The 25,407-nt window shown below is 38.9% G+C and overlaps 1 protein-coding gene across 7 annotated transcripts; it reads left to right on the plus strand.

The window, feature by feature from the left end:
• Positions 1 to 4,562: 4,562 nt before the first annotated feature.
• Positions 4,563 to 25,407, plus strand: SLC35B3 (solute carrier family 35 member B3). 7 transcript variants are annotated; one of them, XM_061147651.1, is made up of 11 exons: positions 4,563 to 4,659; positions 7,920 to 8,027; positions 8,883 to 9,176; positions 12,457 to 12,578; positions 16,273 to 16,427; positions 17,662 to 17,769; positions 19,022 to 19,119; positions 21,395 to 21,487; positions 21,901 to 22,012; positions 23,045 to 23,114; positions 24,681 to 25,407. In XM_061147651.1, the coding sequence occupies exons 3-11, from the start codon at positions 8,976 to 8,978 to the stop codon at positions 24,829 to 24,831; spliced, it is 1,110 nt and encodes a 369-aa protein (XP_061003634.1). In that variant the 5' UTR covers positions 4,563 to 4,659; positions 7,920 to 8,027; positions 8,883 to 8,975; the 3' UTR covers positions 24,832 to 25,407. The 7 variants fall into 7 exon arrangements, with proteins under 7 accessions (XP_061003634.1, XP_061003631.1, XP_061003630.1 ...); XM_061147650.1 differs by lacking the exon at positions 7,920 to 8,027 and adding an exon at positions 7,041 to 7,129 and having other exon boundaries at positions 4,595 to 4,659; XM_061147648.1 differs by lacking the exons at positions 7,920 to 8,027; positions 16,273 to 16,427 and adding an exon at positions 13,707 to 13,738 and having other exon boundaries at positions 4,569 to 4,659.

Genomic DNA, 25,407 nt, shown 5'->3' on the forward strand with positions numbered 1-25,407 from the left:
GGTACTAGAGGCTAGGGCTTCAATATAGGAATTTTGTGGGAGACACAACATGGCCCATGACATTGACTTTTACATTAAAAAAGTATTTATAATATTTAATTAAAGTACTGCTCATTTGATTTAATATAAAAGTTACCCTGGATTCCTAAAGAGTAACTCCTATAATAAACTCTCTGATTATCAAAAAGGCAAAGTCACACCTTCTAACACCATACACAAAAATAAACTCAAAATGGATTAAAGATCTAAATGTAAGACCAAAAATTATAAAACTTCTAGAGGAGAACATAGGCAAAACACTCTCCGATATAAATCACAGCAGGATCCTCTATGACCCACCTCCAAGAATATTGGAAATAAAAGCAAAAATAAACAAATGGGACCTAATGAAACTTAAAAGCTTTTGCACAACAAAGGAAACTATAAGCAAGGTGAAAAGACAGCCCTCAGAATGGGAGAACATAATAGCAAACGAAGCAACAGACAAAGGATTAATCTCAAAAACATACAAGCAGCTCCTGCAGCTCAATTCCAGAAAAATAAATGACCCAATCAAAAAATGGGCCAAAGAACTAAACAGACATTTCTCCAAAGAAGACATACAGATGGCTAACAAACACATGAAAAGATGCTCAACATCACTCATTATCAGAGAAATGCAAATCAAAACCACAATGAGGTACCATTACACGCCAGTCAGGATGGCTGCTATCCAAAAGTCTACAAGCAATAAATGCTGGAGAGGGTGTGGAGAAAAGGGAACCCTCTTACACTGTTGGTGGGAATGCAAACTAGTATAGCCGCTATAGAGAACAGTGTGGAGATTCCTTAAAAAACTGTAAATAGAACTGCCATATGACCCAGCAATCCCACTTCTGGGCATACACACCGAGGAAACCAGATCTGAAAGAGACACGTGCACCCCAATGTTCATCACAGCACTGTTTATAATAGCCAGGACATGGAAGCAACCTAGATGCCCATCAGCAGACGAATGGATAAGGAAGCCATGGTACATATACACCATGGATTATTACTCAGCCGTTAAAAAGAATTCATTTGAATCAGTTCTAATGAGATGGATGAAACTGGAGCCCATTATACAGAGTGAAGTAAGCCAGAAACATAAAGACCAATACAGTATACTAACGCATATATATGGAATTTAAAAAGATGGTAACAATAACCCTAAATGCAAAACAGAAAAAGAGACACAGATGTACAGAACAGACCTTTAGACTCTGTGGGAGAAGGCGAGGGTGGGATGCTCTGAGAGAACAGCACTGAAACAAGTATATTATCAAGGGTGAAACAGATCACCAGCCCAGGTTGGATGCATGAGACAAGTGCTCAGGGCTGGTGCACTGGGAAGACCCAGAGGGATGGGATGGGGAGGGAGGCGGGAGAGGGGATCGGGATGGGGAACACATGTAAATCCATGGCTGATTCATGTCAATGTATGGCAAAAACCACTACAATATTGTAAACTAATTAGCCTCCAACTAATAAAAATAAATGGAAAAAAAAAGGCAAAGTTATGCGTATCTTCATGACTAGGATTATGAAAATTATTGATGAGTAGTACACACATATTTATATAATTTATTATACTTTTTGTTTGATATATATAAAGTGATTTAAAACCTTATGGCAAAGAATTAAATATACATAACTTTATAATGAAGCAGTCTCATAGTTGAAAATGGGACAATTTTAGAAAATGAAACTGTTTGATTTTCTTCTTTCTTCATACATAAGAAATACCTTTGGACTTCCAGAGAGAATTACAGGGACATTTAATCCAACTGGTTATTTTGTGTCATATTATTTTCTTTGTCTTTCAGGTACAGGAGAAAATTTTAAATATGTGTGTGTCACTGATGCTTTATTTAAACATTTAATTCTTTGTTATTTTCAGTATTTTCTTTTATATGACTTAAATTCAACTGTTCTCTAAATGTATTTCCTGGTCAGTCTGGAATTGACAGTATCTGATGGATACAATCAAGGAAGGATAGGATTTGCCAGTAAAGAGGGAAAGATAAACCAGCCTTGATGAGGCAAAGTGAATTTTCACAGATGTGCCACTAGCAGTTTCCCATTTGGGTTATGCTTTTAGAGGCTGCACTGAGAATGACTGCAGACTCGAAGACGGCCTTGTCCAGTGTCTTTGTCTTGGATGACTCTGTTCTGACTGCCCCTCCTTTCCCTTTCCCCCTTCTAAACAGCCCCCATTCACCCAAAGAGAATCCTCCTCATCCTTTAGATCCTGCCTTCTAAAGGAAGCCTTCAAACCACTCCAGCCAACATTTTATTTCTCCTGAATTTCCTTAGTACTATCCTCATCCTCGTTTGGCACTGAGTCATTCGCTCACCAAGTAATTACTGAGAGCAGCCTGTGTGCCAGGCACTCCGTTCTAGATGATGGCATTAGAGCTGTGAATAAATCAGACCAAAGTCCTGCTCTCATGGAACATTTCAGCAGAGCCAAAGAGGTGAGATCCAGCCAGTCCATCCTAAAGGAAATCAGTCCTGAATATTCATTGGAATAGTCCAATATTCATTGAAATATTCATTGGAGCTGAAACTCCAATACTTTGGCCATCTGATGCGAAGAACTGACTCATTGGAAAAGACCCTGATGCTGGGAAAGACTGAAGGCGGGAGGAAAAGGGGACGACAGAGGATGAGATGGTTGGGTGGCATCACCGACTCAATGGACACAAGTTTGAGTAAACTCTGGGAGTTGGTGACGGACAGGCAGGCCTGGAGTGCTGCAGGCCATGGGATCGCAAAGAGTCGGACACAACTGAGCGACTGAACGGAACTGAACTGAAAGAGGCGAGGGAGATATAAACGACACATGTGTGGGAAGTCATCACAAGTGCTATGCAGTCACATGAAGCTGAGGAAGGAGAGTGTGTGAGTGTGGGGGGCGGGTGTGTTGGTTGGGGCGGGTGGCGGTTAGCTCTCCTGGATGGAGCACTCAGGGAAGAACTCTCAGACCAAGGTACATTTGACCAACTACATTGGAAAGTGAGGGCACTCATTCCATGGGTAGCTGAGAGGGCAGTGGTCCATGCGGAAGGAACAGTGAGTCCTGAGGGCTGCTGCCCACGGTGGCAGGACAGAGTGAGACGGGCTTTAAATAGCAGCTGTGGATGCAGTTCATCCAGATCGAGTTTTCTTCTTAGGAGGAACTTTTGAACTTAGAAGGTAAAGCTTTTGAATTTGAATCTGAGTAAAATGGGTTCTGAGCAAAGGAATGGTATATTCTCTCACAGTTTCTAAAAGGATCGTTCCAGCTGCTGAAGGGAACTGGGATGTAGAGAAATAAAAGGGAAGCAGCAAGACTGGCTAGAAGACTACCGCAATTGTCCAGGTACAAGTAGATGGTAACTCAGGACATCTCTTTAAGTTGTTTCATGCCAGCATTTACCCGTTCCTGTCTGTCTCTAACTCCTTAAGGTCAGAGAGCTTACATTTCTAATTTATGGATTATGTGCATGACCCATGCTATATACATGCCTAACAGCAGACTTAAATCCACATTATCCAAGTAACAGAATGGCATCATTGGAAGCCTGTCATTTACTACTTCTTGAGGACATTTAAACTGTCTAAGTCATAGTCAACATTTGTAAAATTCAACCTAACACGTATTAAATGGAGATGCCTAGCAGACCCACCACTTCCAACAGGAGATGCCCGCTCTGCTTCAGTATAAATCTTCACGCTGCTCCCTGTGAAATTCTGAAAGCTGCACACAACTGGATTGCAACCTATATATTAACCCAACTCATTCCTTTCCTCGGCATCTAAAGCATGTTCTCAAAAATGTTCCTTCCTTACAGTAACCTGTATCATTTTAGCGTCACCCCCAAACCAATTATCACTGCACCTGCAGCCCTAGCTATAGGGTAAACGTTTAGTTTGGGGGCTGGCTGAGCTGTGGGATCTACACAACCTGAGCAGCAAGTGGCACCGTCACAACAACGCTAATTTTCGCGAAAAGGACTGGGGTTGCCGTAGCCAAAAGCTGAATTATTCCGTCAGAGGCAACCCAAGCATTACTTGGGTTCACCGTCTCCAGAAAGCAGGTAGAACATGGAAGTAGAGAAAGGTAGTGTGACTTTACCCCATCTCATTTGGATCGAGCAGAGGTAAGAGAGAACCCCTGGGGTGTCTGTATCGGGGTTCAACATTCTCCAGCCGGCTTCCTTCTCAAATTCCAGGGCAAGGCCACCTGCTTGGCAGCCCACGGGGCCCAGGGTCCCCCGCCCTGCAGCCAGAGGAGCTGCACGGGCTCAGAGGCTCGAAGACTAGAAACAATAGCAGCACAGCTCGGAGGAGGAGAGCTCTCCACCCGACAGTCACTGGCCGCCGGGACGCTACGTTCAACCGGCTGAGCAGCGCACTCGCAGCATCATCTCTGGACCACAGCGGCGCTGGGCCAGCGAGCGCCGGGGCAGAGGGCGCATGCGCGAGGCGTGGCTGCGCCCCTGCCGGCGGAGGCTCGGGGCCGGCGAGGGGGCGGGGCCGCGCGACTGCGCACGCGCAGGCGGACACATAAGCGGAAGTGGCGCGCGGGCGCCGGGGATGCGAGCACCTGGCGAGGAGGCGGCAAGTGCCGGAGTGGGCGAGGAGGAGACGCCGGAGGTGATGGCAGCGGACCTGGGGAGGGGGAGACGCTGCGTCCGGCTGAGGTTGCCCCTAGGCTGGGGTCCCCCTTCCAGGTGACCCAGGGCCCCCCCCTCCGACCCCCGGGCCTCTCGCCGTGTTTAGGACCCAGCCCTCCCCGTCCCCCTGAGAACCGTGACACGGCCCACCCGCATCCTCGTGAGGCAGCGGGACGAGGTCGGGAGACCGGGCGCCGGGGCCTGGCTTAACGGAAACCTGCTGGCGCGGTCTCCCCTTGTGCCCTCCGGCTGGCGGGCGCTCGCTCGGGCCGGTGTGTGGACCCGCAGGCCCGAGGCCACCTCTGGGAGGGTCTGGCCTGCTAGGCTATTCCCCCGGGGGCCTCTGTCAGCCTCCTGCTGGCTTCCTACCGCGACAGCGTTTAGAGTTGATAGCTACTTCCCGGTTCTGCGCTCAGCGGGGCACTCAGGTACTCCGCTGTCCACCTGCGCTGCGAGGTGACTGTCCTCATCGGGGTGTCAGGTTCGTGTCATGACCTTCCGCTCCTACCCTGCAGACTCCTCCAGGCTTTGTCGTTTCACTCCCACCACCTTTTTGTTTTCTGAGAGGTTGGAAGAAGGGGAGAGGGTTTGGTGTTCTTTTTGTGATTTTTTTTTTGAGTATTGGGCATATGCATTTCTTCTGCAGTAAGATATCAGACGTCTAGAACTGTTTACTGGATGGACGTTTTTCTAATCGACATAGTTTGGGATTCGGAAGAGAGAGATACAGACTTTGATTTAATTTAGACAGGTGTTATTTGTATCCGGTTGCACTGCAGGTGACAAAGGGTCGATCCCTAGGTCAGGAAAATCCCCTGGAGGAGGAAACGGCAACCCACTCCAGTATTCTTGCCTGGCGAATCCCATGGACAGAGGAACCTCCCAGGCTGCAGTCCAAGAGGACTGAGCAACTAACACTTTTATTTGTACTTAATTTATTAATATACCTGTTCAATCCTAATTTTAGTTTTTTCCCTTGGGGAAAATGAGTCAGTCAGTTTATTTGCTCAGACGTGTCTGACTCTTTGCAACTCCATGGACTGGAGCACGCCAGGCCTCCCTGTCCGTCACCAACTCCTGCAGCTTTCTCAGACTCATGTCCATCGAGTTGGTGATGCCATCCAACCATCTCATCCTCTGTCGTCCCCTTCTCCTCCTGCCTTTAATCTTTCCCAGCATCAGGGTCTTTTCCAATGTGTTAGTTCTTCACATCAGGTGGCCACAGTATTGGAGCTTCAGCTTCAGCATCAGTCCTTCCAGTGAATATTCACGACTGATTTGCTTTAGGATTGAATGGTTGGATTTCCTTGCAGTCCAAGGGACTCTTCAACACCACAGTTCAAAAGCATCAATTCTTTGGCGCTCATCTTTCTTTATAGTCCAACTCTCACATCCATACATGACTACTGGAAAAACCATCGCTTTGACTAGACGGACCTTTGTTGGCAAAGTAATGTCTCTGCTTTTTAATATGCTGTCTAGGTTGGTCAGAGCTTTCTTTCCAAGAAGCAAGCATCTTTTAATTTCATGGCTGCAGTCACCATCTGCAGTGATTTTGGAGCCCCCCAAAATAAAGTCTCTCACTGTTTCCATTGTTTCCCCTCTATTTGCCATGAAGTGATGGGACCAGATGCCATGATCTTAGATTTTTGAATGTTGAATTTTAAGCCAGCTTTTTCACTCTCCTCTCTCACTTTCATCAAGAGGCTCTTCAGTTCCTCTTCACTTTCTGCCATAAGGGTGGTGTCATCTGTATATCTGAGGTTATTGATATTTCTCTCAGCAATCTGAAAAGGAATAACCTTTAAAAATGAGCACACAGTTTCTTGAACTTTGTGCAGTGAAGTGTGTTCTAAGAAATAGCACAGAATCTTGTTTTTCTCTGTTTTATAATTATACCCCACAGGTCATGTTTAATATCCAGAGTCCAGTTAATCTAGCTATAAATGGCAAGATTCTTTTAATTGTAAAGCATAGTATGGCAAAATACAAAATCAGGTGGTTTTTTAGGTTTTTCACATCATAGTAGCATATTTTCCTTATAGCCTACCATTTTGTAGTGGGAGACTTTTCTTCTAAAGGTTAAGAAAGAGTAGATTAAGAAGTTAAATTTTATTTCAGTAGGTCATTTTAAATCAATGTTCTCACCATTCATTTATTTTTAAATTTCAATATGTGCTGGAAATGCTACTGTTTTACTCCGGATGATGATTAATGTCAGTCACTGATGCCTGAAATGGAAGGAATATGGCCATCAGGGTCACAGTTATTGGCGATCAGAGCTCAGTGTCCTCCTCTATCAGTCACATAATCTAAACCAGTGATGTTCTGTTTAGTAAAACATTGCATTCTCAATTCCAGGAAGGGAGAGGAAGTTTAAAAACCTACACAAGAACAGATTTATTTGAATGGTGCTCTACACCCAGGCCAAAACATATGGAAAATAGTTGGTAACTTTTTTGTTTCTTCTACATTCAGACACAACATTTAGGTAAGGTCTTTTAAGGCATGCTTTATAATGAAAGTCATATCTCAAGGGGATCCTGCAAGATGACTTTAAAAGTCTAAACAGAGATGACATTAATTAAGCATGTGGGAAATAAGAACATGTCTAAAAGAAATACAGAAAGGAAGTACAGTAAAAACTTCTTAAAAGTACACATTTTTCTGTCTAGAAACATGGCAGGTAGCTTGTTCAACAAACAATCTTCAATGCCTGTGTATTACTGTTAGTTACAAGTTGTATTCAGAGCCTTGACCCCAAGTTTAAATTGCAGAACAGGGCCTACTTAATCTCTGTAACTCAGCAGATTAGAAGGGATCTTGAAGAAGTGACTAATTATTGCCGTTTTAAACTTCCATATCGCAAGGGGGGTGTTTGTTTGGTTTTGTTTTTTCTTTTAAGATTTCCGGATAATTCACTGTCAAAATTATTATTATCCTCTTCCTTCAAGTAGAGTCTATGTTTTAGTTCCCTCTGGATTGTAACAGTCTCTTGTAGGAAAGTAATTTTTTCTTAATAAGTTTGTTCTGTACTTTGTTATACTTCTACACTGTCTCATCAACTTTTACATGAATTTATTTTTCAGTTTCTATTAATCCAAAGAGAAGTTGACAGTCATCTGTGGAGCTTTCATGATTTTTTTTTTTTTTTTTCCACAAACTAACAAAAAGTGATATTTTTTTCACTTTTTACAAACCCAAGAACTTCTTTATTTTTTATTTCTTTTCTCTAAACAGCTTTATTGGGGTATAATTAATACATACAAGAAATGCACATGTTTAATAGATAGAATTGGATGAGTTTGGGCATATGCATACTCCTGAGATCTCATCTCCATATGCAAGGTAATGGAGAGATCTGTCCCCACCAGAAGTGCCTTGTGTCCCCTGGATGTGTGTGTGTGTTGCTATTAAGAATGCTTTACATAAGATCTACCCGCTTAACAAATGATTGAGTGCACAGCCCCACATAGTTAACCATAGGTTCTGTGTTATAGGGTCTCTGCAACAGATGATGTCTAGGGCCAGAGTTATCTGGTGTAATTGAAGCTCTATACTCACTGAACAACTATACCAAAGACTTTTTAAATTACAATAATGTTCTCCAAAGGAAGAGAACATTTCCTTTTAACTCAAGAGGTGCTGTTGCTAAAGCATAGTATCTTTTCTGTAATCTCAGATAAATCTGGATTTTTACGTAGGCTACGTATGTTTGACTTTATTTTACAGTGTCTTTAGCAAATAAATTTTACAGTTGGCTTAGTAGCTGTAGGAGTTTGGGCTATTCTTTACTCTTTTCTACAATCAGAGATTGACTTTTAATGTTGAAGATGTTCTGCATATACTGTTGTGGGCTTTAAAAATTATATCCTCACTACAGATAGAAGCATAATAAAGGCACCCTTACTTCTTTACTTCTTTGAAATAAATACAAGGTTAGCTTTTGATTTGTTGCTGTGGAGGTAAGAATGGTGTGTATTTAGTGGTATATTGGTCTTTATCAGGTGAAGGTAAATTGTTTAGAGAGTAAACCTATTTCGGTCGATTGGAAGCTTAAAGAGGAGAATTAATGTAAAATATCCAGAGAGAATGACTCTTACCTATATAAATTTCAGAATGTGATCTGATATAGTATTTGGAGCATAGCACTTTACTTGATGGTCTGAATGTTTTGCTCGAATTGTTTATTTCCTTCTGTAGGACTTGGCTCAGCAGGCAGAAGGAGGACTGAACAAAGGAGAGAAAACCAACAAAGATAACTTTGGTAGCACTGAATGCGGCAAAATAAGAACAATGGATCTCAAGTTCAACAGCTCCAGGAAATACATTTCTATCACTGTCCCCTCCAAAACCCAAGCAATGTCACCACACATCAAGTCTATAGATGACGTTGTAGTGCTTGGCATAAATCTCAGCAGATTCAACAAACTGACTCAGTTTTTCATATGCGTTGCTGGAGTTTTTGTATTTTACCTAGTTTATGGATATTTACAGGTAAAAAATTAGTTGTTTATAATATGTTAATTATTTGTAGTAGTTGAGTTCATTATGGGCCCTAACAATTTTGTCCAAGAGACTTCCCTTCATAGGATAGCAAGTTGATTCACAAATTTGAGTTTCTTAGTATACTAGTAGAAAAGGGCTACTTAAGATAAAATTGGCTGAAAACAGAGATCCAAATTTTAGAGTGAAGTATTTTACATGGGGGAAGGGGAGCTGTAGACAATTTTTAAAAACTAAAATTATGAAAAAATATGAAGTGTTATGTTTTGGAAAATGTATAATAAGTAAGTATAACCATGTGTTTTTTAAAAGAAAATGATTCAAGTATTGATTGGTATTTTGGAACACAGTTCTCACATAAAATTGAACAGCACAAAAGCTATATTCCCATTTACTTTTAAATTCCTGGAGCTCAGTAAGAGGTCATTTTGCAAGAATATATCTGGATGTTTAATATTTTTCCAAGGGTGTGTCTTTAATCCTATACTATTTGAATCATTCTTTAAGCATCTGTTGTGTTCTCATCCTTGTTGGTTTCCTCTTGTAAACACGCTTTGTGCTCAGTCGTGTCCAACTCTTGCAGTCCCATAGACTGTAGCTCTCCAGGCTCCTCTGTCCCTGGGATTCTCTAGGCAAGAATACTGGAGTGGGTTGCCAGTGGATTCTCCAGGGCATCTTCCCTACCCAGGAATCGCACCCGAGTCTCCTGCATTGCAGGCAGACTCTACTGACTGAGCTACAAGGGAAGCCAACTTTGCCAGAACGTTATTTTTCTGTGATTTTTGCCTCTGCAAAAAATGTCTAGCATTGCCACAGTTTGTCGTGTATTTGTGTTGTTTTATGGGATAATTGTATACATCTGACCAGCAAAGTCCTGACCTTCAAAGACATGAGCTGGATGGATAACAATCCAGGCTAGTGTAAACAGCAGACATAGTCTCAATTGTCAGTTCATTAGTGGATATTTTCAGCCTTTACCAACTTGCTTTTTCTTTGCAGTTCCCTAACATGAGAAATCTTTATAATTGAAGAAAAGGAAAGTGATGCACTTTCTTAAATGTAGATAATATTTCTGATATTCTTTATAATCAGAGTAATCTTAAAAATTATTATTTGCTTTTCCTTTATCTTATAGAAATGAAATATGAAAGTAAGTTTAAAAATGGAAAATAAAATTATGACTATTCCTTTGCTTCTAGAAGTGCTATAGGGTGTCTTAGTGTAAAACAACATGAATTTTAAAAATCTTAATATTTATATTGATAACTTTTTCTACTAGAAGATGATATAAAAATTCAGGTATAACAATGAAGAACAACACAAAATAGTAACTTTTATCAGATGTTGCAGTTTCTTGTTGAGAAGCATTTTTTCTCCTTTGAAATACCATTGTTACCAAATAGCTAGGGAGCAAAGTTAGCCATTGTAATGGAAAATGAGTTAGAAATTTACAAATTTCGTTAAATTTTTTTCTATTTGATAAATGATCAGGGATTTTAACTTAAAACTAATATGTTCGAAGTTTCTTTTAAAATTAGATAAACTGATTAAATTGTAACATTACTTTTGTGAGAACTGACATTGCTACTAACTCTTCCATAAAACTCCATATTAAAATAGTTTAAAGAAAATGGGGTTTTGTAGTAAATTTAGCAATATAGAAAGTGAAATATTTACCTAGTGTCAGGATATTAATAAAGATATTTGTTGTGTTTTTATAAACCAAATAACTCCTACTAAATAACTCACAGACTTACTTACACATGAAATCTAAAGTTGGCAAATTGCACAGAATCCTAAATGGACAAAATCAATTCAGGATCTTTTTAGAGCCTATGTTTAGTTTTTCTTTGAACATAAATTTATCCATCAATTTAATCTTTTTAAAATTTATTTAAAGTATAGCTGAAATGTATATTTATACTATATATTTTGTAATTTTATATAATATTTATATATGTGGTAGGTGATTTATTCAGCTAAGTCAGATAACTTTATTAGACAACTTAATGAGATTAAGAATGGCTTATTAACAATTAACACATTTTTTTCATGATATAACATTATGTTTAGGAAAAGTAACCATTCTTCTATAAGGGAAAGTTTTTTATGTAATCCATGATGCAGGAATTCTAAAAAAAAAAAACCATTAACTAGTGAGTTGAATGATTGTTTTTTTTTTTTTTTTTTTTTTTTCCAGTGGGTTTTGTCATACATTGATATGAATCAGCCATGGATTTACACGTATTCCCCATCCCGATCCCCGCTCCCACCTCCCTCTCCACCCGATTCTCCCGAGTCCTCCCAGTGCACCAGGCTGGAGCACTTGTCTCATGCATCCCACCTGGGCTGGTGATCTGTTTCACCATAGATAGTATACATGCTGTTCTTTTGAAATATCCCACCCTCACATTCTCCCACAAAGTTCAAAAGTCTGTTCTGTATTTCTGTGTCTCTTTTTCTGTTCTGCATATAGGGTTATCGTTATCACCTTTCTAAATTCCATATACATGTGTCAGTATGCTGTAATGTTCTTTATCTTTCTGGCTTACTTCACTCTGTATAAGGGGCTCCAGCTTCATCCATCTCATTAGGACTGGTTCAAATGAATTCTTTTTAATGGCTGAGTAATATTCCATGGTGTATATGTACCACAGCTTCCTTATCCATTCATCTGCTGATGGGCATCTAGGTTGCTTCCATGTCCTGGCTATTATAAACAGTGCTGCGATGAACACTGGGGTGCACGTGTCTCTTTCAGATCTGGTTTCCTCAGTGTGTATGCCCAGAAGTGGGATTGCTGGGTCATATGGCAGTTCTATTTCCAGTTTTTTAAGGAATCTCCACACTGTTTTCCATAGCGGCTGTACATTCTCCTGGAATGATTGTTTTAATACAGGAAAACAGGCTTGAGGTAGTAGACTTCTCATGAGACTTGCTTTTTGAAAAGTACATGAGTTCTTCAGTCAGCCGCCTCCCTCATTGTTTTGGGCAACTCTCTTAATTTTGGTCTTTTAAAAAAAGAGAAAAGCACGCAATGGGGTTACTTCCTAGTTCTTCCTCCCCCGGCTCCTGTTGTGCTGGATGTCTGCCATCTTTTTAAAGGCATCTGAGCTTCTCTAAGAAGCCTTACGTTTGGATGGTTTGGGGTTCATTTTGCTGTTTTGAGGGGTGAAGCTTGGTTTCTATTAAAATGCTGTGCTTATATGAATTCATTGTTAGGAGGTTGGTCCTCCGCTGAACTTAACAGTGTTCATGTATCTCTTGACAGGAATTAATATTTTCAGTGGAGGGTTTTAAGCCCTATGGCTGGTATCTTACTTTAGTGCAGTTTGCATTTTACTCCATATTTGGCCTAATAGAACTTCAGCTAATTCAGGACAAAAGGAGAAGGTATGTGGTTTGCTTGTTTTTATTTTTATTTTTTGGCAGTTAAGTACATGACTAGTAGTTAATTTTTTTGTTTTATTATTTTGGGCACATGGAGTATGTTATATGTGAAGTATATGTTTTACGTTAATAAAACATTTAATACCCAAGAATTTTCATCAGTGTTGTCAATGTATTAAAAATAGTAAATTTGATATTTCCATTATATATTGAAAAAAGGAGTATCCCCTGAAGTGCAACATTACCAAGAACTTGCTGAAGGAATTTCCTGATGGTCCCGTGGTCAGAACTCTGCACGTCACTGCAGGGGCCCTGGTGCAGTCCCTGGCCAGGGAGCTGAAATCCCACAAGCCACACAGTGCCGCCAGAAACAGAATGTTGTTCAGACTCAATAATAAGATAGATTTTCTTAGAACATATTCAGATGTACATGTATGTTCTTATAATGGAAATAGGTGTGATTACTGAAAATTTTATACTACCTAAGAGTGGCCTGATATGAAATGTCAATACCTATTTTTATACTGGTTTTTTGAAATGGACAGTTAATGCTTTGTTTTGTGGGTTATGTTCCACTTATCACATTTGTAATGACCAGCAGTAGGGATTATATTCATGGACATTAGAGAAATTTCATAATATTCCTTCCCATCAAAACTTAAGCGTTTATATGACAGTATCTTTTAAATTAATGACCACCTAGGTTTGAGTAATATCTTGAAATATTTTTCCTGGCATATTGAACAATATGCAATGAAAACTTCGTCTCTTATATCAGAATGTGGTAGGGAATTTGAATATAATATTTTCTGGGTAAGTTTAAGTGTGGTTATCCTGTCATGTCAGACCTTAGAATGTGAGTATTTCATACATGTATTGGATAGTTTAAGTGTACCAAGGAGAGAACAGTGTTGACACTGTCTTCATTGATATAAATGTTTTCTTAAATAGGTGTTTTTGATGTTTGTATGAAGATAACTATAAAATTTTAAATATTTAAATGACATCAGTATCATTGGTCTAATTTTACCTCTCAACCTCTATATTTCCAATAAATTATTACGGCAGCAATTTTAAAAATGTTTTGATTCCAATCTTCTTTATTATTTTCATGCTCTGAAACTCCGCAAGACTTAGCTCAGCCATAGGAGATAGAATAGAAAGTAAGTAAATGCATCTGTCAAGACTAATATACGTGGAAGCTTGATGATTTATTATGTATTGCAAACTGCTGGACCTCGGATTGCTTTAAAGTAAAAAAATCACAATGCTGTATTTATTAGATGAAAAAAAACACAAGATGACGCATCCTCCTAAGTGGTAAATTTTAAAAAGATACAGCTTCTTCTCAGCTACCAAAAGATGGAGAGTAAGCCATCAGTCATGTTTTTCCCAGCATTCAAATCACATGCCCATAACATATTTAAAGACAAAGTCATTTGTGTTTGACGTAAACAGAGGTGAAGAAATTAGGTAGAAGAATTTATAGGCCTATAATAAAATGTAATTATGAATTGAGAACTTTTTATTCCGAGGCACATTAAAACCCTTTCTAGAAAAAAAAATCTTTAAAGGTGTATTACAGTGAAAACATGCCCAATCGCATATTTCTGAATATGTATCTATCTCTGAATTTATTTAAGTGGCACTGCTCTTTAGACCTCTAATTAGTTGAATTCTTTGCTTAGTTTTTTCTCCCTTCCTGCATTTATGTGAATATCCATGAGCTTGTAAGAGTACAGAATTGGGGGTTAGAAAATGTGGATTTGAGCCTCCTGTTAGTTCTGTCAGTTCCCCAGGGAAGTTTCTGACATTGTCTCTGTTTCATGTTGAGGATGAAATATGGCGATGTGTGGTATGACATGTCATGGTCTAGAATTCCTTAAGTATACGCCTTGCTATTTCAGTGAAGATGACCTTGTAACTTTGGTGTTAATTTCTCTGTGTGAGTTTTCAGTAAAGGAGATATGTCAATTGCTTTTCAAAGGACTTTTCAAAGTTACAGCTTCCCCATCATATCTAAAGTAGTAAGTAGTTGGAGTATTCAAGTAGAAACAGTGAGAGTCCTAGAGGCAAGATGGTGAAATCGAGCCCCATTTCACCAGTGAGAAAGCCGACCTGGAGGAGAGCTGGGATTTCCATGAGCTCGTGCCCCACGCTGGGACCTTTTGAATTTAGGTTTCCTGAGTTGCAGGCTGGTTTTCCTTCTCCTTTACTGCACTGCTTTTCTAATCTTGTGATTCTTCTGACTTGAATTTTCTGGCCACGGTTTGCAATTTATGAGTGAGGAAATTTGCCCCTTCTGACTTCTGTCATCTCCTGGAGAAGCAGTGCTGTACCTCCTTCCCTGGTAACCCCCCTGAGGGTTAATCCCCACGGACAGTGTAGAAACCAGTGTCTGTGTACACTGATACGTGTGGGCATGCCCAGTTATTTCCACGTGAATTTTGAATATTGACCACTGTGTTCGTAGTTAAGTGTAAGCAAAGGTCTCAAAATTGAATTGGAATGATACATTTTAATTGAACTTTTCTAGTAAATTATTTTGCCTTATGCATAGCCATGTTAAAAAAAAAAAAAAAGGAATTTTGTTGTCTTGATTTAAACATGAACACAAATCCCAAAATGAAGACTAGATCTAAATCTAAAAATGCAACATAATAGAATTATGTGAATGTACAAAGTTATTATTTTAGACCATTGAATATCTATTCAAAGTAACCATATGCTCCCAAGAATAGCTCAGAATTCTGAAGATACCATATTAAGAGTCTCCTTTAGGAAGTCCAGTTAGAACCCAAAGTAGAACATCTGGGATCAAGAGAGAGTCGGATTCCTCATCTGACAGTTGGTTGTTTTAACAATTTATAGAATTAATAGCATTAGAGATAAGGCATAAGACTTTATAGTAATAAAAATCGTCTAGAGTTTTAAACCACCATGGACTTCCTAGAGAAATTCTGCTCTGATTATTCGAGCAGAATGGACAGGTATATTTTTCCTAATGCTAGATGGAAACATTAGGAAACAACAGCAGTTAGCAGTTAAAAGGAGCTGAAAGTTAACTAAGGCTGCCCTGGTGGCTCGGACGGTAAAGAATCTGCCTGCAGTGCAGGCGACCCAGGTGGGATCCCTGGGTCAGGAAGATCCCCTGGAGAAGGAAATGGCAATCACTCCAGTTTTCTTGCCTGGAGAACCCCATGGACTGAGGATCCTGTTGGGCTGCAGTCTATGGGGTCGCAAAAGAGTCGGACACGATTCAGTGACTGAACAGCAGCGGCAAGGTGCTCTTTTACCCTTTTAGAAGCCAGTATTTCTTAGAAATCCGTTGTTCTTGTCTACATTTAGTCAAGATGGTTTTTGTATGTAACTGTAACTACTGTTAAAAAACCTTAAATGTAACAGACATTTATACTTTCAGTAACAATATAAGTAACTCTCTAATGTACTACTTTTTCACACAGTTGAGAGCCCTCACTTACAGTTCATTAAATAAGGGTAAACTTATTTTTACCAGCATTCTCTTATACAAGTAAGCAGTGCTATACCTTTAAGAATAGTGATATTTTACCAATATTTCTAGAAGTATTAAACAGAAATTAGAAGAGTAATTAGAAATTTACACATTGTAAGCACATTCTCTTACAGTAGTATAATTGGGTCCCAAAATGAAGATTTTGAAAATTGTCTTTTACAGAATACCAGGAAAAACCTACATGATAATAGCTTTTCTAACTGTGGGTACTATGGGGTTATCAAACACTTCCTTGGGCTACCTGAATTATCCTACCCAAGTCATCTTCAAGTGCTGCAAATTGATTCCTGTTATGCTAGGAGGAGTTTTTATTCAAGGTATAGTAATGATATGTTTTCATACTGTTTGAAGCTAACAGGATATGCTGTGACCTCTAGCATTAGGAAAAACATTAAGCTTCGATTAATATCTTTAATGAACATTCTCGGTATTGTAACAATTCTGAGTGATAATCTAGTATAAATAAGATATTATAAAAACACTGATACTTCCCTGATAGACCTCAGGGTCTGAAACCTTTGGACTTGGGGAAAATCAAAATAGTATTTTGTTTTATTCCTTTTGCCTGGAGTCTGCTACATTGCCAAAAGGCCGTATTCACATATTGAAGGCTTAGCTCAGAAGTACCCAGAAAGCTCTGTTTTCAACTCTGATTTTCCTACTCTCCAGGGCTCCACTCTCCACCTCTGTTGTACAAATGGATAATTCTCATGATGAAGTACAGCTTAAGCTGAGCAAAAGTGTTCTTTAACCCACTCTGCTGAGCCCCAACTAAGTTACAGGCCTATGAAAGCTGGAGTAAAAGAGGAAGCAGTGATAGTGACAAGCTATGGAGCAAGTTCATATGACTGTCACGAGGAATATTCCTGTTCTGATAACACTAGATTTCTCACACAGCCCTGACTGCATTTTATGCGTTATAAGCCTTCCCAAAAGAGCCTTTTAAAATGAAAATATGCATGTCAACTGAAACATATAATTTCAGGGTAACTGTTCACATAGGAAAAAAATCTCAATTCCTCTTAAAAAATCACATTTAACTCTGTAAGTGACTTAACCTGTATAATAATATCTCATTACAGTCCTTCCAAAAAGTTACATTGTGTAATTTCCTTATTTAAATGTAGATGTACTGAAATAAGTTAATCCTCACCAGTTTAGAAGTTATCTGACTGGAGTTATTTGCAAACTTATATATAGCCTGAATAACTACTCTGGTTACTTTGTAAACTTAGAAACTATAAGATAATTCATAGGCTTAAAATAAAAGAGGCGCTAATTCCACAAACCTTTTAAATGTTCTAACTTAATCACTATCATAACAGATGAAAAAAGGATTTCATGTCTAATTTAAAAGACATTTTGGTGCTCATAGGATAATTTAATTTTCAGAAACTCTTCTGTGACCATCTCATCCCTTGACTAAAATGTTCTTGATCATTTCTGACATTGTATATAAAAAGCAATCCCTGCTGAGCTTGTTAGACAGATATATCCAACACTGTGCTGGGTAATTGCATAATGAGGTTGACTTACCTTTATTATACACAGGAAAGCGTTATAATGTTGCAGACGTGTCTGCTGCCTTATGTATGAGCCTCGGCCTGATATGGTTTACCCTAGCCGACAGCACGGTTGCACCAAATTTCAACCTGACAGGTAAGGAGTTTATCTGTCTTCTTGGATTTTGTCAGCGTTTCAGTTCAGAGTAAGAATTTTTACACTTTGATTAGTGTTTTACATGATGGTGTGACATCTGTGGTTCTTATATCTAGCATAAAGTTTTTGGACTCTCATATAAGATGTAGTAAAAGTGTCACAACTCTGAAACATAACCATCGTTTTCAGTACTCTTGTATTTTGACATGACAGGAGGCTGTTTGTCCAGTTAGGATCTCCTGTTTCCAAGTACTTGATAGATGAATCTTTTAAGGACTGAGTTGGAAATAAACACACAAGTTATAGAGCCACAGTAGTAATGGTTCTTTTCTTAAGAAAGAAAAAAGAAATGTGCACACTTACTTTTCATTGTTTTAACTTCTTTGTGTCCACACCTGCAAAAGGAAGATTATATTTGGAGACTGAGGGGAAAAGTCATTTCAGAGGCATGTGCATGCTTAGTCGTTAAGTCGTGTCTGACTTTTTTGCAACCCCGTGGATTGTAGCCCGCCAGGCTCCTCCATCCATGCAATATCTCAGGGAAGAACACTGAAGTGGATTGCCATCTCCTCCTCCAGGAGATCTTCCCAACCCTGGGATCAAACCTGTGGCTCCTGCGTTGCAGGCAGGTTCTCTGTACCACCTGAGCCACCAGGGACAGGAGTGGTTCACATAAAAAAGAGATAAGAGCCTGCCTCACACGAAGGCAGTGGGAGCGCATAACGGATGTGAAAGCACCTGCACACGGGGGCTGGGTGATGACGATGATGGAAAAAGGTGGTCTCAGTGGTTCTGTCACTTCTCACCATATTTGTTCAGTACAGTGTTTCTTTCAGACTTGTAACCTAATCACTAAAGTTCTTAAACTGCCTGGCTTCATTTCTGTGCATTATGGAAAGAGCCTTTTAAAACGAAAATGTGTATATAAAATCCATATAAAATCCAGGATAACTAAAAATAATGATCTCAAGTCCTATTAAAAATCAGTACTTTAAACATAAAACTATTATTTGACATGATTATTAAACATCATAAGGTGATGGCATTAATGCAATTTATTAATATTAGTTTTGTTTTCTTCAATAATATCACCCACATGCCTGTTACAACTGGATGTGGATGAAAGTACTCTACTGAGCAAGTGTAATTTAAGGTCTGCTGTGTTTTTAGCCCAGCTAAATTTCTGATAAGTCTTGATTACTGTTCATACATTTGAATGAGGAGGTTGTTTTTTTCTTGTGCCTTCTTGAAGGTGTGGTCCTCATCTCGCTGGCCCTGTGTGCAGACGCTGTCATTGGGAATGTCCAAGAGAAAGTCATGAAGCTGCATAATGCTTCTAATTCAGAAATGGTAAATGCTCTCGTGCTTTTTCATCACATCAGACAGACTCAAAAATGATGATGTCCTTAGTTTTATGACAAAATTATAGTACTGAAGACTTGCATTTTTGCATTGCATTTTTAAACTGGTTTATCATCACTATTTTCATAAAAGTAGCACATTTAAGTGTCATACGAAGGTAAAAAGTAAAATACCATTGCCACCACTAACACCTTATGATAAGCATTTGATAATCTTTTTTCCTCTTTGATTTATGGAGTTCGGGGCATGTTAAAAAATTTCTCTGTTGCATCATTTTTATTCTTTCTTTGTATCTGGTATCATGTTCCATCTAGAAGTTTGTAATGTGCATGTAGTTTAGCTTATCTTTTGCTTCATGGCTTCTGGCTGTGCATTATTATTGAAAAGGGCTTTTCCAACTCTAAAATTTTAAGAACTTTATGCCAGTTGCCTCCTAGTTTTATAATCTCCTTATTTATTAAATCTTTGATCCAGCCAAAGCTTTCTAAAAATTTTCTTCCATATGACTATCCACTTGCCCTAGTATCACTTATTGAATAGTTCACTTTTCCAACTTTTATTTTAAATGTCTCCTTCCATCCTCTCATGTTCTGATGCAGGGTTTAGAATTTTATCCTTTCATTTTGCTTCTGCACCAGAAGCGTATGGCAGCAGCTTTATCACCAGATGTTTACCATCTGTTAGGACTAGCCAGCATCGTTCCTTTTGTTTTTCAGAATTTTACTGCCAGTAGTTATTCTTGGGTGTTCATATCCCCAGATAAACTAGAAATCTCATTGGTATTGTGATTGGTATGGCATTGAATAATAAATTAATTTAGGGAGAATGGTATCTATACACTTGATTCTTTCAGTCCAAGAATGAGGTATGACTTTACTTTTATTCAAGTATTTCCTTTAAATGTCCCTTAGACTTTCAAGTTTTCTTTGTATAAATCCAGTTTTTTTTTTATTGAAGTTATTGTTAGGTGTTTCATCTTTTTGCCCTTATTACTGCAAATATTATCTTCTCTTCCTGTGTGTCTTCTAACTGGTTGGCATTTGTATGCAGTAAATACATCATGTGTGTGTTTGCGTTAGTTTTACAGCTGACCACCTTGCTAGACAGACAGAGCTCACTGCACCAAGGGTATGTAGGGCTGGTTACTTTGGGAGCAGAGTGGGGCATGTGTGCGGGGTTCCTGAGAACACAGGAACCTTCATCTTGGTCAGGAGTTTTCTTGATCATCACCGCTTTTCCTGGGTAAGGGAAAGAGCAGAGAATTAAGAAACTATAGGTAATTAGAAAGTTAGTGCAATACAGTGGTTCACACGTACACTCTGCTCTAAGATGGCCTTGGTTTATGTCCTCCCTAAACTAGCTCTCCTCTTTCGGGAAGATGACTTTAAGTTTTAGTTTCCCCATCCACACACTGGTAGGAAATGATGGTCAGGAGTGCCTGACTCCCCTACTGGACAGTGCAGAGAACTCTTCTCAGTGTTACGTGGCAGCCTAGGTGATGAGGAGTCTGGGGGAGAATGGATACCTGTGTGTGTGTGGCCAAGTCCCTTCACTGCTCACCTGAAACTATCACACTTTTTTTTAATCGGCTATACCCCAATGCAAAATAAAAAGGTTAAAAAAATATATGTATAGCCTGAAAAAAAAAAAAAAAGTGCCTGTCTCTTCAGCTGGTTGTGAGAAATAAAAAGGATTAATCTATACGAGCATCGTTAGCACAGTACCTGACACATAGCAAGTTTTGACGTTTGACAGTAACACTGATTCTGCTTATAAGGAGCATAATAAACCAGGATAGAAAGATTGGTAGGAAAATTGAGAAATCGGGTAATAAATATGCCATATGCTGCTTATTTTCATTATATTTTAATAGTCTTTGCAAGCTTAATGTTTGGGTTTTTCATGTCTAATAAGTAGTTTTCAGATTATCTTTGTCTTGTGTATGTTTCTAGGATCCCAACACTAAAATCTGGTTTGAATTCAGTAATTAAGCTAAGCAAAAAATGAATAATTAGGTAGTCATATATGAAAGGATTAGTTCTGCTGAGTTCTGTTGTACAAGTTACATTATACCTAAAACTTATAAACAGGATCAACCATCATTTCCAGGAAATTAGGCCATATTGAAACAATGATGTTACTTTTAAAATGGTTTCTTCTACACATTTAATTGAATAGATTAATTGAGCCACGTATTGAAAACTATTCATTTCCACCTTTGGTTCAAGAGCACTTTTTTCTACTTTATTTTTCTCTTCTCTAGGTTTTGTATTCGTATTCAATCGGTTTTGTGTACATTTTATTGGGATTGACATGCACTAGTGGATTAGGCCCTGCAGTAACATTTTGTTCAAAGGTAAACACTAATCACATTTTTTAAAATAAACATCTTCCATTAGTTTCCTCTGTATTTCTGATTCCCCATGTTCAAAAAGACTATTTTGTTTAGCTTGATGACTTCTTTAATACAGTATTTGTAGGTCAGAAATTATTTTAGAAATGAAATGATTTATATTTAAGTTTATTTTATCCTTGCTCTTTTCTATAAGTTAATTTTTAAACTATTCATAATGTATAAGTTGGGGATTTTTAATTTCATCATTATTTTTCCATTAAATCAGAACTAAATAAGAATCTTTGCTTGACTGCATTGTTGAATGGCTTATTATTGCTCAAGAAGTTGATTAAAATCTGTAGTTTTATTTCATTTATAATACCTCAGAGTTTGTTTTGCATTTTTCGTTAGAAAAGGTTTTTTATATTTTACAGGATCCAATTCGGACCTACGGTTATGCTTTCCTTTTTTCCCTCACTGGGTATTTTGGAATCTCTTTTGTTCTGGCTTTGATTAAAATTTTCGGTGCCCTTCTTGCTGTAACAGGTAAGGATGACATACTTGATTAGATTATGTAATGTCCTCCTGGCCACATGCCCCACGCTGCCCAGGCTGGCCGTGGCGGCTCCAGCCCCTTGGGACTCCAGTCCCTCCGTCTCCCTGCTCTGCCATCTTCATCCTCCCTCCAGGCAGGAAGGTGGAGAGAACGTGAACGACACGTCCGTCTCTTTATATAAACTCCCTAGAAATCACACTCCTAGAGACAGCACTTCTGCTGACACTTGAACTGACTGACACTTGGTTGACTAAACCCAGTTCCATGACCACACCAACTGTGTGTAGGAGAGACTGGGCAGGTATCCTGGTTTAAAAACGGGATCCTTTTACTAAGGTAGAAGGAAAAATAGTCTTGGGGAGTCAGGCTCTGACACGTGTTTCCAAAACAGTTCTGGTATTCATTCATTCATGCTTTGAACATTTATGTCCCCACAACTAGAGTCTGGGAAAGGAGGACCAGTAAGAGAAGGAGCTGAGCCGAGCACACAGTCCAGTGGAGGAGGGTGTGCTGGGGCCACGTGCGGAGTCCCTGTCCCCCCGAGTGGGACCGGGGAGGAAGGTTTCCGGCCATAACCCCTGAAGGACAGAGGACAGGAAGGATGTTCATGGTTTTATCCGGCTGTGCCCACAGTTAGTGTTAGGGTGTCCTGTAGATTGTTGCCTTCAAAGAATCTCCGTTCTACCTAATCCTATCTTCCTTGGAAAAACGCTTCTTGCCAGACCAAGAATGTCTCTCTACAAGATGGTGAAGCTCCATAGCATCATGGCCTCCATCGAGTACTTACTACAGTTGTTCTGTAAAATGTAGCCTTACTGTTTAATGTCTGTGACCCTGCTGGATTGTGAACGCCATGGTTGCAGGAGCAGTGACTTCCTGTTGTTTTCTTGTTGTTGTTTCCTTGACACCTCACGTAGATCTTGGTGCACAGTAGGCTCTGTAAAGATGTGTCAAATAGATGATTTCCAAAGTATTACCAAGATAGTAGGCACATTCTAAAACCAACCTTTTTCTCCCTACAGTGACAACAGGGAGAAAAGCAATGACCATTGTTCTGTCATTTATATTCTTTGCCAAACCATTCACATTCCAGTAAGTACTTCTCAATTCAACAAGTTTCTCTACCTTTAGGTACTTTCACATTTCCTCTTAAACAGCCTTAATTTCTTTGTCAAGAATCCTTTTCATCTTGACCCACATTTATGGATGTGTCTTCTGCTGTTTCAGAAATGTATGTAATTATTTTGAAGAAATCATTTTGTACACTTAAATTGCCTAACCAGTCCCAATGCACTTGTGACCCTGTTTCTTATATAAATGAATGTGAATGATGTGGTGAGATTAAGGGATCCCCCTTGCCCTGGTGCAGATATATAAATTATAAATATCTACGTAGATGATTCTTAAGGTTATTTGCTGCCTTGTCCTACTAAGGATTTGAGGTAGAGAAATATTCTGTAAATTGTGCCCTAATGGTTTTCTCAGTTTCTGGCTTCTGGTAGAAGCACTGAGTGTTTTCTTTACTGTCTAGCATGTATTTGAAATTAGCATCATTTAAACTTATACTGGATGGTAATTGAGAAGATTCAGACTTAGACATGATCATTGTACAGTCATCCCTCAGAATGCACAGAGTACCGGTCCAGGACCCGATATCCAAGGATGCTGAAGTCCCTTTCAGTCAGCCCTTTGCGTCCACAGGTTCCACATATGCACACAGAGGACCGACTGTGTATTTATTAAAAAGAAAAACCACATAGAAGTGGACCTGTGCTTTTCAAACCTGCGTTGTTCAAGGGTCAGGTGTGTAAGCGTAAAGGTAGCCACACAATAAATTATCATCCCCATACAGTCGGTCTTCCTTATCCACAGGTTTTGCGTTTGCAGACTCAACCAACTGCAGAGCAAAAATATTCACGAAAAAAAATTCCAGGAAGTTGCAGAAAGTGCAGTTTGAATTTGCATGGCAGATTCATCGTGTTAGGTCTGCTAATAATTTGGAGATGATTTACAGTATACACAGGGTTGTGCATGGGCTATATGCAAATGCTTTGCCATTTTATATAAAAGACCTTAGCATCTGCAGATTTCAGTATCCTCTGGGTAGAGGGGATTAGTTCTGGAACCAGTGCCCAGCTGATAGGAGGGGCACCTGTGTGGTTTGTTTTCTATAAGTGAGCTTCTCTTTCTGCGTGGGTTAGGTACCCCTTGTATTAATCCACGCCAGTTCTGCTTTCTCAGATGTGCCCCTGTCTGTCTGTGTATTCTGCCCCACACTGGGATAACCAGTTGGGCTGCTGTGTTAAATTCCCTGACAGATTTATGTATCCAGTGCTTTAAACACACTTATGAGACTTGTGGTAGATGTGTTGGACTTTGAATTTACTATTATCCTCAAAACTCAAATGCACTCTATTTAAAATTCTGTAAAATACTTTCCCGACATACATACTTAACATTAAAAATACAGAATTCTATCTACTATGACCTAAATATTATTTGTAAAATAAAATAAATACTACTTAAGTGCTATTATTTTCGGTATCCAGTAGCAAAATATTTTATTGAAGAATTTTTGTGAAATCATCAGATTCTGTGGTTAATGATAAATTGTTACTCTGACATTAATCTTTTTTTTTTCTTATTTCTTTCTCTTAGGTATGTGTGGTCGGGTTTCTTAGTTGTCCTTGGTATATTTCTCAATGTTTACAGCAAAAACATGGATAAAATAAGACTGCCATCACCATATGATCTGATAAAGAAGATGGTGGACCTACGGAAGTCAGGGACGTTGGCACAGACTGTATAGGCAGTGATTCGTTCTGTAAAATTCTGTTTGTAAAATGGAATTAATTCATCAATCAACTTTCCAAAGGGACTTACAAAAACCAAAGGCTCTGAAGGCATGCTATCCTTTTGTGGATGGATTACATATGTATGTATGAAGTCGGCCTTTCTTTAGAACCCTCTTTGTCTAACCTCCAGAGCAATCATGAGGGCCTCGCCTGGCATACCTTGGACTGAAACTTCAACATGAAGGACTCTTAATGCTTACAGCCTGTTGAGAATTTCACTGGAAATGGACCATGTTGCAAGACTGATTGTATATCATTATGACATATCAAAGAAATTGATATGTAAAAATAGACTGTTTTCCTTTTTCCATTCCATTTTGGTGGTCTTATTTAAATTGAATCTCTGTTGTAAGAGTGAACTGATGATTTAAAGTCCAGAGAGAATAACTTCATTATAAATAAAAATTATTCTGTGATTTTTTTTTTTTTTTTGGAAAAAGAATGTGTTTGATGGAATTTTGTTATAAAGAGGGAAAATAAATGTTGGATTTTGTTATGAAGAGGGAAAGTAAAGTAAACTTTAAATCTTA

This window comes from Dama dama, chromosome 7 (assembly GCF_033118175.1).
Source record: "Dama dama isolate Ldn47 chromosome 7, ASM3311817v1, whole genome shotgun sequence".
Taxonomy (NCBI): domain Eukaryota; kingdom Metazoa; phylum Chordata; class Mammalia; order Artiodactyla; family Cervidae; genus Dama; species Dama dama.